The 15,014-nt window shown below is 38.9% G+C and overlaps 1 protein-coding gene across 8 annotated transcripts in view; it reads right to left on the reverse strand.

The window, feature by feature from the left end:
* PAK1 (p21 (RAC1) activated kinase 1) overlaps nucleotides 1–15,014 on the reverse strand; it is a 165,261-nt gene that overhangs the window by 63,642 nt on the left and 86,605 nt on the right. For all 8 annotated transcript variants that reach the window (XM_061168038.1, XM_061168063.1, XM_061168045.1 and 5 more), the window contains 2 exons: nucleotides 8,015–8,115; nucleotides 4,279–4,426 (listed from right to left, as the gene is read on the reverse strand). In XM_061168038.1, the coding sequence (XP_061024021.1) occupies nucleotides 4,279–4,426; nucleotides 8,015–8,115 (249 nt within the window). The remainder of the gene's footprint in view (nucleotides 1–4,278; nucleotides 4,427–8,014; nucleotides 8,116–15,014) is intronic.

The following is a 15,014-nucleotide window of genomic DNA, read 5'->3' on the forward strand; positions in this document are numbered from 1 at the left end:
CATTAACATTTCTGAAACAAAGATGTGTCCTACAGTCAAAGGTATTTCATGATTTAATTGGCAGCTTCTTTTTTCTTCATGTATGTAAAATAACAATGCATCTTATAATCAATGATATCTTAAACTTGATAAAGTATGAAACACAGACCCAATAGAGATTTAGCAAGAGAATAAGTTTAAACACCAAGTATTATGTTTGGATTTATTCTTTAATTCCTAGAAGTCCTAGAAGAAATCGATTTCATCAGTTCACCACCAATGGAATTAAGGAGAAGAAATATTATATCAAATCCTACATCTACCTCACCAAGAAACAAGCCCAGATAATGTCCAAGATCTCACATACATGAAAGTGTCAGGTATAGCTCCTGTGATCCTATGACAAATTATGAACCCACAAACTGTGATAACATGTTCTTAAAGCCAGCCCTGAATGGCAAGCTGTACCCCAGAGAAATCAAATCAGGATATAGCTTAAACATAATTCACTTGTTTTTCTTGTCCAAAAGCATATTCCATACCAAGTAGAATACTATTCCTTCACTGAACCACCTCCAAGCTTCCGTCCTACTAGTGTTTTTGAGGACTGGGTATTCTGGTAATAAACATATCTCAATCGTATAAAAGAAGAGTAAGTTTGTACCTTCTAAATGAGATGTACAATTTCTATATATAAAAATTAAATTTCATAGCACAGAGTAACACAGCAGAAAGCACTTCCAATCCTTCATTTTACAAATAAATAAACTAAGATTCAGAGGAAAAGAAACTGGTTTAAGATTACATAAATCAAATGCCACAAATCCATGACAAAGAGGGCTAAAACCCAGAACATGAGGTTGTCAGTTCAGTTCAGTTCAGTCACTCAGTCGTGTCCAACTCTTTGCGACCCCATGGACTGCAGCACGCCAGGCCTCCCTGTCTATCACCAACTCCCGGAGTTTACTCAAACTCATGTCCATCAAGTTGGTAATGCCATCCAATCATCTCATCCTCTGTCACCCCCTTCTCCTCCCACCTTCAATCTTTCCCAGCATCAGGGTCTTTTCAAATGAGTCAGCTCTTCACTTCAGGTGGCCAAAGTACTGGAGTTTCAGCTTCAACATCAGTCCTTCCAATGAATATTCAGGACTGATTTCCTTTAGGATGGACTGGTTGGATCCCCTTCCAGTCAAAGGGACTCTCAAGAGTCTTCTCCAACACCACAGTTCAAAAGCATCAATTCTTCAGTGCTCAGCTTTCTTTATAGTCCAACTCTCACTTCCATTTATGACTACTGAAAAAACAATAGCCTTAACTAGACAGACCTTTGTTGGCAAAGTAATGTCTCTGCTTTTTAATATGCTGTCTAGGTTGCTCATAACTTTTCTTCCAATGAGTAAGCGTCTTTTAATTTCATGGCTGCAGTCACCATCTGCAGTGATTTTGGAGCCAAAAAATGAATAAAAGTCTGCCACTGTTCCTACTGTTTCTCCATCTATTTGCCGTGATTGATGAGATTGGATGCCATGATCTTTGTTTTCTGAATGTTGAGCTTTAAGCCAACTGTTTCACTCTCCTCTTTCACTTTCATCAAGAGGCTCTTTAGTCTGTCTTCACTTTCTGCCATAAGGGTAGTGTCATCTGCATACCTGGGGTTATTGATATTTCTCCCAGCAATCTTGATTCCAGCTTGTGCTTCATCCAGCCCAGCATTTCTCATGGTGTACTCTGCATATAAGTTAAATAAGCACGGTAAAAATATACAGCCTTGACGTACTCCTTTTCCTATTTGGAACCAGTCTGTTGGTCAATGTCCGGTTCTAACTATTGCTTCTTAACCTGCATATAGGTTTTTCAAGAGGCAGGTCAGTTGGTCTGGTATTCCCATCTCTTTCAGAATTTTCACAGTTTATTGTGATCCACACAGTCAAAGGCTTTGGCATAGTCAATAAAGCAGAAAAAGATGTTTTTCTGGAACTCTCTTGCTTTTTCAATGATCCAGCAGATGTTGGCAATTTGATCTCTGGTTCCTCTGCCTTTTCTAAAACCAGATTGAGGTTGTCAATCTAGTCTAAATTTTGCTTATCACATTACCTATTAGTTGGTACAGAAAATAAAGTGCTAAAAAAAACAGGAAACAACAAAAAATTGGCATGAAAAATTGTGCTTTGGTTTTAGGATTTAAAGACCCAAGTTGAAAACACACATCACTGGTGTATCACTCAATTGATATGTTAAGGCTCTATGAATAAATCACTTACTTCCCCTGAGCCTAAATAATTTCTCTGTATATGCAAAATGTGGGTAACAGTACCTGTACTGCCAGTCTCTCAATGTCATCATGAGAATCAAATGAGATAATTTACAGACAAGCATATACAAACTGAAGTAGTGTTGTCATAATTAATATGACAATAGTATGAGAAGAAAGGAAATAGGAAAAGGAGAGATAGGACATTTAAAATAACTATGCCATAAAAAATGAGATCTACCATATAATACAGAGAACTATATTCAATATCCTATGATAAACTGCAAAGCAATTATCCTCCAATTTAAGTTTTTAATAAATAATGTTTTTAAAAAAGGAAAAAATATCGTATGATAAACCACACTGGAAAAGAATATTTTAAAATAGAGTGAATATATAACTGAATCACTTTGCTATATAGCAGTAACTAACAACACTGTAAATCAATTATACTTCAATAAAAAAATAACTACAACAAATATACAGTTTTGCCTGGAGCTGCTGTGATCTTCAACTTACAGAATACAAAAAATCCTTCAATGTTATTCATTTATGCATACATGCAGGAACATACACACAATTACCTGAATGTGTATATCATATACCCATATTCACTCTTATATACTTAAAGTGGACTTTTTATATTCCACACATACAGAAACCCACAGAGCTGCTTCCATAAACATAAACAGTATTTGTACATATCTACACACATACACATAAAAAGAGATTATTTCAAAGACTCTGCTACTGAAGCTTTCAAAACCAGCTCCTAATCTGACATCTCCATGACAAACTCTTAAAAACACAAACTCTAATCTAGAAAACTTTCCTACCCATGATCTCTCACACCCAATACTGCCTTGGAATAACACTCCCTCAATGGAAGAAGTGAGACAGATCCAGCGGGGACAGATATCAGGAAGGGAATATGCTAAGGACATGTACGATATTCTGCTGGGCACCACTATGCAGAATGAGCAAAGCTGCAGTTTGTCATCCTCACCATCTGTGCCCTTTGCTACAAGCCAGATACTTGCTGCGAAAAGCATCCTTCAAAACCAGTTAGTTCATCCTGGTTCTCACTTTCCCCAACAACACTGACCTTTAAAAGAGACAACAGTAACACCAGCATTAAGCACTGAACTCAGTTAAGAACAGTGGTTAAGAGACCACTAATTTAGCCACAATAGAAAGGCATTTGGGGCTCTAATGTTTGCAAAACAAGAGGAGACTGGAAGTGGTATATACTAAAGATACTACTTGCCCTAAAATTCTAAGATGCTATATAAAAAGGCAAGTTTCCAGAAATGTAGGCCTTCTTAGGACTTGCTTAAGAAAAGAAAACTCTCTCTGCCATGGAAGGAAGTGTTCCAAGTAAGAGTTACTAGAGGCAAGTGGTAATTCCTATTCCAGGAATTAGGAGACCTGGACTCTAATCCCAATTCTGGTATGAAAAACATTCTGAAAAACACAGCCCTTTATACAGAGACAAAGAATACATCTAAAGAACATTTATTATTATTGGCCTTTTTTCATTTGACTGATAAAAATTAGTTCCTTGAGGAAGAAATTGGGCTTGCCTACTTAAATGTGTTATCACATAACTTATTGATATTGAAAACAATGATGATAACAATGCTACATTTCCATGGTGCTGTTTTATAACCTACAAAGAATTTTCACATCAATGAGCTCATTTATTCTCATTACAACCTCTTGAGATAGGAAATAACATCCCCATTTTGAAGCTCAAAGAAATGAAGTAATTACTAAAACCTAGTCAGTATCAGAATCCAGATTTTCTAGCACAAAGTCTATGTTTTTAAACATAATATCACAGTATTTTTTAGAAACATGCAGTTTTAGAGTAAAGACTCAAGCTTGATGCAAAAACCCAACATCGTAGCTCTCAAATTTCAAAATTCCATCTTAGTGAAAGTGCTATCTCTACTCTTCCCATAACATTCTTCCTTCACATCAATGGACATCCAATATGAAAACATTTTTTTTCCCCTAGACTGTCCTGGACACAATCTCCATACCTGTAAAGCTCATGTACTTCTGGCTGTTGGAGGTCTTCTTTGAGTTATAAAATTCCAACACGTCCAGAACAGCCTGCGGGTTTTTCTTCTGCTCCGACTTAGTGATATTTGATGTCTGAAGCAAGCGGGCCCATTGCTCCGGCATTCCCTGTAAGAGAGATATGCAAGGCTGTCAGCAAGGCACAGTCACAGGGACCCTGAAGCAAATTCAGAACTCACTGTGAAGACTGAACCAAGAAGATTGGTTCAAGATGGGGAAGCAGAAGGACATGTGCTCACTTCCTCCTCCAAAACTCACAACTAACTGCTGAACAGTTAGCTAGTTTGCTGGAACCCACCAAAAAAAAAAAAATCCAAAGACAAAGGTGTAGCCCCAGTGAGACCGTAGGACAGGCACAATCACTGTAAAACCAAATCCAATATCCGCCAGGTGGGAGACCCACAAACTGGAGAACAATTATACCACACAAAAGTTCTGCCACTATTGTGAAGGTTCTGAGCCCTACGTCAGCCTTCCCAGACTAGGAGTCTGGCAATGGCACTAGGAATCCCCAGAGAATCTAACTTTGAAGGCCAGTGAGATTTGACTACACAACTTCCACAGAACTAGGGGAAACACACTCCACTTTTGGAGAGCACATACAAAACGTTGAGCCCAACAGGACTCAGAGGAAAGGAGCAGAGACCCCATAGGAGAATGAACCAAACCTATCTGCTCGTGCTGTAGAGTCTCCTGAAGAGGCAAGCGGCGGCTGCAGCTCACCAGTGACAAGGGCACTGACAGCAGCACTACCCACTGGCATGAGCCTTCCTGGAGGCTGCCATAGGCTCCAGGGTTGGGTCACCTCAGGCCAAACAACTAACAGGGAGGGAACACAGTCCCACCCATCAGCAGACAAGTAGATTAAAGTCCCTGCCCACCAGAGCAAAATCAAGAATACTATACCCAGTGAGGCTCTCATTAAATTTGACATGGAAATCAAAAGATTTAAAGACAAGCAAAAAGTAAGAGAATTCAGCACCAGCAGACCCACTTTACAACAAATGCTAAAGGAACTCCTCTGGGTGGGAAAGAGACCAGCATCTTTAAAAAAGAAAACATATATATTATGTATTGTTATATCAAAACCTCATGGGTGCAGCAAACCCAAAAACTACATTGTGTGTTAGTCACTCAGTCATATCCGACTCTTTGCAATGCCAAGGACTGTAACCTGCCAAGCTCCTCTCTCCATGGGATTCTCCAAGCAAGAATACTGGAGTGGACTGCCATTTCCTTCAGGGGATATTCCTGACCCAGGGCTTGAACCAGGGTCTCCTGCATTGCAGGTAGGTTCTATAAATACACATAAGCAAAAGAAAGAGCAACCCAAACACAATACTAAAGATGGTAATCAAACCGCAAGAGGACAAAGGAGAAAGGGAAGAATAAAGACCTGTGAAAACAAACTCAGAACAATTAACAAAATGGCAATAGGAATATACATATTGATAATTACCCTAAATGCAAATAGATTATATGTGCCAACCAAAACACAAAGACCAGCTGGGTGGATACAAAAACAAGACTCATATATATGCTATCTACAAGAGACTCACCTTAGAACTAGGGATACATACAGACTGAAAGTGAGGGGTTGGAAGACGGTATTCCACGGAAATCAAAATAAAAAGAAATCTGGAGTAGCAATACTCATACCGGACAGAACAGACTGTAAAACAAAGACTGTTATAAGAGACAAAGAAGGGGACTACATAATGATCAAGGGATCAATCCAAGAAGATATAAACATATATGCACCCAACATAGGAGCACCTCAATATATAAGGCAAATTCTAACAACTGTAAAAGGGGAAATCAATAGTAATGCAATAGTAGTGGAAATTCAGCACCACTAATTATTAGAGAAATGCAAATCAAAACCACAATGACTATTACCTCACACCAGTCAGAATGTCCATCATCAAAAAATTCCCAAACAATAAATGCTGGAGATGGTGTGGAGAGAAGAGAACCCTCCTACACTGTTGGTGAGAATGTAAATTGGTACAGCCACTATGGAGAACAGTATGGAGGTTTAGTTTAAAAAACTAAAAATAGAGCTACCATATGACCCTTCAACCCCACTCCTGGGCATATAGCCAAAGAAAAATATGATCTGAAAGGATACATGTATTCCAATATTCATTGCAGCACTGTTTACAATAGCCAAGAAATAGCCAACAGAAGCAACCTAAACGTCTGACAGAGGAATAGATAAAGAAAATGTGGTATAGACAGACAATGGAATACTACTCAGCGATAAGAAAGAATGAAATGATGTCATTTGCAGCAACATGGATGGACCTACAGATTGTTATACTGAGTGAAGTAACTCAGACAGAGAAATATCATATGATACCCCTTATATGCAGAACCTGAAAAGAAATAACACAACTAAACTTGCTTACAAAAGAGAAACAGACCCACAGACAGAAAACAAACTTATGGTTACAGAGGGAAAGGGGTGGGGAGGGATAGTTAGGGAGTTTGGGATCACCACCTACACACTGCTGTATTTAAAACAGATAACCAACAAGGTCCTACTGTATAGCACAGGGAGGTCTGCTCAATGTTATGTGGCAGTCTGGATGGAAAAGGAGTTTGGGGTAGAATGGATACATGTATATGTATGACTGAGTACCCCTGCTGTCCACCAGAAATTCACAACATTGTTAATTGGCTATCAGTCAGTTCAGTCACTCAGTCATGTTTGACTCTTGGCAACCCCATGGACTGTATCACACCAGGCTTCCCTGTCCATCATCAATTCCCGGAGCTTGCTCAAACTCATATCCATCCAGTGGGTGATGCCATCCAACCATCTTGTCCTCTGTCATCCCCTTCTCCCCCTACCTTCAATCTTTCCCAGCATCAGAGTCTTTTCTAATGAGTCAGCCCTTCGCATCAGGTGGCCAAAGTATTGGAGCTTCAGCATCAGTCCTTCCAATGAATATTCAGGATTGATTTCCTTTAGGATTGCCTGGTTTGATCTCCCTGCAGTCCAAGGTACTCTCAAGAATCTTCTCCGACACCACAATTCAAGAGCATCAATTCTTCGGTGTTCAGCCTTCTTTATGGTCCAACTCTCACATCTATACATGACTACTGGAAAAAGCATAGCTTTGACTACACAGAACTTTGTTGGCAAAGTAATGTCTCTGCTTTTTAATAAGCTATCTAGGTTTGTTACAGCTTTCCTTTCAAGGAGCAATACTCCAATATAAAATAAAATCAATTTTTTTTTTAATTTTTTTAAAAGAACTAATTTTGATAACTGATAGCAGCTAAAGATGAGTTTAGTCATTCCTTTCTCTGCCTTCAGAGCTTCTCACATGCCTCTCTTACAATACATCTTACTGTATCAGTTAACTTCTTGAGATGTTTGCTCCTCACCAGGCTATTCCTCCTTTAAAGCCTGAACCTTGTCTGATTTGTCTCTGGATCATCAATGCCCAGCACAGAGTCCCTGCCAAAAGGCCACTTAACCGAGGTTTATTTAAGGAATGGAGATTCAAAGGCTTCTCTGGTACAATTCTGGAAGTGCAGAAACAGTCCCTCTCAAGAACATGAGACGACAGTAATAAGGGTCTCAGGCAAAGACAGAAGCATCAGGAAGTCTGGAAAAGATTAAATCTAACAGTGCATAGCCAGAACTCTGAAAGACCAAACGTCTTTCTGTGACCCAAAACTTACTGTAAACTCGCCTGTGACAGCATCAAAACCAACATGAATCGTGTGCTCAAAATCTGAAGGAAGAGAAATCTCTGGCCGTTCCTTCTCCTTCTTTTTATTTGCTGCAAGAGAAACAAGAAAAAGGAGATAAAAGCAAGGTATTACTACATCTTTATTTATTTAGCTCTTTTGTTGAGCTCTAAGCTCTTTTAAAGGACAAGGTCTATGATACAAATTCACCTGTGTTATTTACAGAGCCCAAAACCAGACCTAGATTAAAGTAGATGCTCAATTCATGATTAAAGGTTTAATTTTTCACTGAACTAAAGTAAGGCAGGAGCAGAAAGAACATTTATCAGAATGTCCTGGTTTTACCACTAATGAGTTTGTTGATTCAAGTTAGTTAATTGATGCAACTAACCTCCTTTTTCTGAACCCTGGTTTCCCCATCTGCAAAATGAGAAGACTCAAGTAAACGGTCTCTAAAGAGCCTTCCAACCCAGACATCTTACATTCTATGAGCTTCTAGAACCTGCTTCTACCTTTTGATTCTTGATTATGGATCACTTTAAGGTTCTCCACATTACGGAATTTTAGATTTGGAAACTGTTTCTTAAAATGAGTATCTAATAATTAATCAAGTGCAATGATTCAAGTTACTTTTTTCTATTATAATTGATTTACATTATTAGTTTCAGGTGAACAATACTGTAATTCAATATTTCTATAAACTACCCTCCATTTAAAGTTATTATAAAATATTGGCTATATGCCCTGCACTGTATAATATATCTCTGTATCTTATGTATTAATTCAAGTTCTCCATATGTAATAATATTCACTGTGGCCTCAGAGCAACCTTATCAGTCAGGTACTATCACTCTTATTTTGCAGATAAAGATGCTGAAGCATAGAGACTAAGTTATTCACCCAAGATCAAATGGTTAGTAACGGCAGCAGTCAGACTCAAATCCAGGCAGTCTGGCCCAGGCGGTAAGTTCTAAACCACTATTCTATGCTGCCTCCCTAGGCTAGGACCTCAAAGAATCATTAAGTCCAAATACCTGTAATCATCAAGGGTGCTGCATCAAGTAGGTGTTCGCTGAAGGTCTGCTGATCTGGCACAAAAAGCTTCAATATTTACAGTTATTGTGTCCTTGTCATACTCTTGTGTTCCCCCCAAATTCATATATTCTAACTCCCAGTACCTCACAGTATGATCTTATTTGGAAACAGGGCCATTGCAGATATAATTATTTAAAATATGATTAGGTCATACTAGAGTAGGTTCAGTCCCTAATCCTGTCAACGTCCTTATAAATAGGGGATATCTGGAGACAAATGCACACAGGAGATAAACGCAGAGATCAGAGCAGTGCTTCTTCAAGCCCAATAAGTTTTTCCTCGCAGATCTCAGAAGGAACCAACCCTACAAACACCTTCATCTTGGACTTCCAGCCTCCAAACTGATACAATAAATTTCTTGTTTAAGCTCCTTGTTTGGGGTAATTTGTTGCAGCAGCTCCAGCAAACTAATACAACCCTCTCCCAACTAAAAAGAATTTCAGGTCTTGGTATTAGCTAGACCTAGTCCATTGAAGCCTCAATGCAATTGTGTAACAAGTAGGATAGTGATACTGGTGCCCATTTGACAGAAGAAACCAGAAATTTCAAGAAGTTAAGTAGCCTTTCCAAGATACAGAGCAAGTTAGCAGCAGATCTGGGGCCAGGACTGAGGTCTTCAGGCTCCCTCCCAGCCCCAAAGCCTTTGTATTCTGTCACTCCTATTATATATAAAATAGATAATGAGGACCTACAGTATAGCACAGGGAACTCTACTCAATACTCAATAATGGCCTACATGGGAAAAGAACTCAAAAAAGAGTGGGTATATGTATGTCAGATTCACTTTGCTATACACCTAAAACTAACACAGCATTGTTAACCAACCCCAATAAAAAAACTTTTTAATAAAATATTGGGTTGGAAAAAATTTTCATTCAGGCTTTGAGAACTCTGCTCTACAGACATATCCTCTACTTTTATCTCCCACTACAGGAAAACCTTGTTTTACTATGCTTGGAGTTACTATACTTCACAGTAACTAAGTACTTTTTACAAATTGATTATTTGTGGCAACCTTGCATTCATCACCAGATGATGGTTAACATATTTTAGTGATTAAAGTATTTTTCAATTAATGTATGTACACTGTTTATTTAAAAATAGATGTCCACTTAATAGACCACAGTACAGTGTAAACATAACTTTTATATTCATTTGGAAACCAGAAAAATTCATGCGACTCCTTTTACTGTGATGCTCACTCTATTGGGGTAGTCAGAACTAAACCCACAGCATCTCCAAGGCATGCTTGTACTTAGGTTTCATACAGTCTACACCAAATACACTGAACCAATGGTAATGGTCCACCTTTAGCACATAATGTGCTCTTCCACACCTCTTGACTTTGTCTCTAGTTACTCCCTTTGCCTGTAAATCCTATCTTTCCCTTTCCCTTCCCTTGCCATACCACCACACAAACCCTTTCCTTTATCCTTGTCAGGTCTCAGCTTAAAGGTCATCTCTTCTGTGAAGTCTTCTCTGATCTCTGCACTGGGGTGTTCACCTTCTCCTCTGTTCCCACATCCATGATAGTTATTGCTTACTTTCAGAGTTTATTTTTCTAAGCAGACTCAGTTCTAAGTGCAGGGATCATGTCCAACTTACCATGAATCCCCAACAGCTAGCAAAAGTCAGGCATAAAACAGGTGCTCAGACACTGAGTGAAGAAAGAACAAATGATCAGACACCTAACTCAACCTGGCAAGGAATCTAAGGAATCTGCCTAAGACATGCAAATTCTCTCCAGGGCAGGATTGTATGTTTCATTTTTACCAGCTCTGACTTGAAGTACACAATCCTGTTTTAAAATCCTGTTCTGTGGTAGCTCAACACACTGGCCGAAAGCTATTCTGAAGTCCTAATGCCTCCAATAGACCCAACACAACCCTAAAGAAAGGCAGCTTTTGGCCGAGGGGGGAGCTAGGGAAGGTGAGGACAAAAAGGTCTAAAAAATCCAGGCCAGTTTTGCCTCTACTATACCACATGGTGCAGGTTGTCAGTTTTCTCATCTGAAAAATGTGGAAAATGAACTAGATGATCTTAAGTGCCCTTTCAGCTCCTACCAGAAAGATCAGCACTCTCAAAGCCCTGTAACTACATCTCTTCCTGACACAGCATCCCACAGTTTTAATAGGTACTTCATATATATCATCTCATATAATCACCACAATCCTGAGAATCAATTTTTTTTGGACACTATGAAACTGAAATATGGACTTGTCTACAGTTATGGAAGTAATTTAAATTTTTAAAAATGTGGCTTTAGAGCCAAGGCCCTTTTCTACTACTTTACCCCCTCTAAACAATTTCAAGCTGCATCAAGAAAACTTCCTCTGTTATGAAGAGGAGAAATAACATTAAATAAGAGCTAACCACATATAAGATACTAGAATATTTTCCTTAATTGTCACAATCCTATGGGATATATTATTACTACTATCATTTTACAGATGAGGAAACTTAAAAGCAGTTAAATAATTTGCTCAAGCTTATACCGCTAGTAAGAGATGAATTTGAACCCAGGTCTGATTCCAAAGGTTCTTCCCTCAATATCTTAATGAGAACCATTTGCCTACATTCCAACTGCTAGGGTTTAGGCTATTTTTACACTTGGCAATTTTCCTTCCAGAAGCAGATGCTTTGTGAAAGGGAAGGGCTTGCTATGGCCCAAATTAAGCATTCATTTATGACTTAAGTCCATCGGTCTTACTCATAGCTAGAATGCACTGGACATGTTGCAAGGCTTTAGAATTGCTTTCTGTTCCTAAATTTCTCCTGATCTAGTCAGTTAAAAGATTGTAGGGAAGAACACTTTTACATTATTTTTATGTTTTACCTAGATTTTTTGTTTTCCAGATCTAATATTTTTATATATTATTTCTATGATATGTTATTAATATGCCATATAATATACCCATCACAGGCACAGAATGTCAAAAGGAACCTTGGTAATGGAAACAAAGAGAGTGGTTCACAGGATGAATAGTCTATAGAAAAGAGTCCCTGGGAAATGAAATCACTTAACACTTGAACATATAAAGAATATCTGAGATTAGCAGTTTCAAGAGGCTTATCATTTTGGCCCCAGCTTCAAATATTGAGTACTTGTCCCAGAGAGCTAGACCCCTGTCCAGAGTTTAGAGTTCTGCTTCTGACATTACAGAGATCTCTTGAGAACTTCTTGGGAAAGCTTTCCTTGGGTCTGCTTAGTCCTAGTGCACAAAATTTTTTAATGTGGCCCCCTCCAATAGCCCTGTCTAAACCAACTGGAAATACAGCCTACATACAAGAAGAGAAAGGTATTTTCCCAGGACCACTCTTCAATTCATTTTTGGAGGAACCTCATTAAGAGTTGTTATTTTGTACATCTCAAACAACTTTTAGGTGTTAATCACAGATTTCAAAAGAAAACCATGACAGCAAGCAATAATAGCCACAAAATTACTATCAACTGTTAATAAAGCTTCAGGTTGCATCTTTAGTTTTAATAACCCAATCAGGGACTTCCCCGGTGGTCCAGTGGCTAAGACTTTGTGCTCCCAATGCAGAGGCCCCGGGTCCTCTCCCTGGTCAGGGAACTAGATCCTATATGCCACAACTAAGATCCAATGCAGACAAATAAATAAATATTTTAAAAATAATAATAATCCACTCAACAACTCTAAGAGATAAATATTATTATGAACCCATACTACAGGTTGATTTTCCACATGGCTCAGATGGTAAAGTGCCTACCTGCAATGCGGGAGACCCGGGTTTGATCCCTGGGTCAGGAAGATCCCCTGGAGAAGGAAATGGCAACCCACTCCAATACTCTTGCCTGGAAAACTCCACAGACAGAGGAGCCAGGTAGGCTACAGTCCTTGCGGTCACAAAGAATCAGACACGACTGAGCGATTTCACTTTCCCTTTCACAGGTTAGATAATTGAGATGAAGAAAGGTAGAGCAACTCACCAAAGGTCACAAAGTCAGGGATGGTCAACGGTAATAACCTCAAGGGCCTGAACTCCAACATAGCTTCTTCTATATGCACTGTGCCTTCCCTATATTGCAGACTAAGTGAATATGAATGGATGTCATTAAATGAAAATTTGTTTTAAAATGAGTTAAAAGAACTAACCAAATCAGTTCTACCAAAGGCATTAGTCTGAACATCTATAGGACGGGAGCCTGCAACAGTACATTGGTGTCGGAGGACTTAGAAAAATTAAAGAGCCAGTCCAGAAGTCAAGACAATATTTCAAATGCCAAACTCCATGCAACGATCTGTCATATGACCTTGGGCAAGTCCTTGACTCTGAGCACAAAAGTATCACAGCTGTAGAGTAGAAAGATCCCTGGAATCACAGAAAAGAGCTACAATCTCACATCAGCCACTCCTAACTAGACCTTGGTTAAGTTATTTAAATTGTGTTACCTCAGTTTGCTGTCTACGAAGTGAAGTATTTATCTCCATGAAAAACTGGTATATTTCACAACCATCAAAACTCCTAATATAATAAGTGAGCCAAAGAACTGATGGTCTCAAATTGTAGTGCTGGAGAAGACTCTTGAGAGTCCCCTGGACAGCAAGGAGATCAAACCAATCAATCCTAAAGGAAATCAACCCTGAATATAGTCATTGAATGGACTGATACTGAAGCTGAAGCTCCAATACTTTGGCCACCTGATGCAAAGAGCTGACTCACTGGAAAAGACCCCAATGATGGAAAAGATTGAAGGCAAAAGGAGAAGAGGGCAGCAGAGGATGAGATGTTAGATAGCATCACCAACTCAATGCACATGAATCTGAGCAAACTCTGGCAGACAGTGGAGGACAGAGGAGCCTAGTGTGCTGTAATCCATGGGGTTGCAGAGTCAGACACAACCGAGCGACTAAATAACAACAAATGTTATGCTTATTACTATTGTGTTAGTACTATTTGTTATTTCTACATTTATTACTATCATTATTTTAAGGATCAACTAAGGTGAAGAGAACGCATGTGTTTTATAAAAGCTAAAGAGCTTTACAAACATGAATTATTATTAATAAAGGAAAGTGTCAGAGTAGGATTTACCCACCCACTCATTGAGAGAGAGAAATTGTGACTTAGGAGAAAGAACGAATCACCTGATTTCATGAAACCAGAGATCACAGACTTACAGAAATAAAGTGGAAAAAGAAGTCTACAACCCCATCCATCCTAATATTAATATTAGCCCTATCTTTGGCTAATTCCATTTGACTTCCTGGTAGCATGGGAAATAAGGCTGACATTGCAAAATCCCAAGTTGCAGTACAGCTATCCAAGTTCCAGCACAAATCATTGACTTTTTTTTTTTTAAGATTTATTTTTAAGAAGCCCCTCTCATGGGTTCAGCTGAGCTAATCGGAGCTCAAGGCAGTAAAACTCTCCAAACTTGGAGAGATAAACACTGATGTAGTCCAGTTTTAAAATTAACTTAGCAAAAAAAAAAAAAAAAAAATTAACTTAGCTAAACTCTTCCCAAGCTTGGAGAATTCCACTTTGGTTGTGAAAATGCAGCCAGAAAAAAATTCCAAACTAAATGCTGAAGAACTTCTTAGAATAAACCAAAGGCTCCAGATCCTAACCACAGGAACCAGACTTTCCCACATGGAATTCTGCAACTCAGCGCCACCTATCACAGGCCCTCAATTACAGCTTCTCACAATCATTTATGCATCCCTCCAGGCACACACTAAAGCCATGTTGGAGGTCAGCATTAGGTGATGACTACAGACATTCTACCCATTGCCAGCTCAAGTCTCAACCACTAATGCAGCCCACAGAGAACTCTTCTTTCTCTCCTCCAAATCCCCTTAGACCCCAAGACTGTGTGCCTGCTCAGTCACTTCAGTTGTGTCCAACTTTTTGCAACCCTATGGACTAT

Source organism: Dama dama, chromosome 2 (genome assembly GCF_033118175.1).
Source record: "Dama dama isolate Ldn47 chromosome 2, ASM3311817v1, whole genome shotgun sequence".
Taxonomy (NCBI): Eukaryota; Metazoa; Chordata; class Mammalia; order Artiodactyla; family Cervidae; genus Dama; species Dama dama.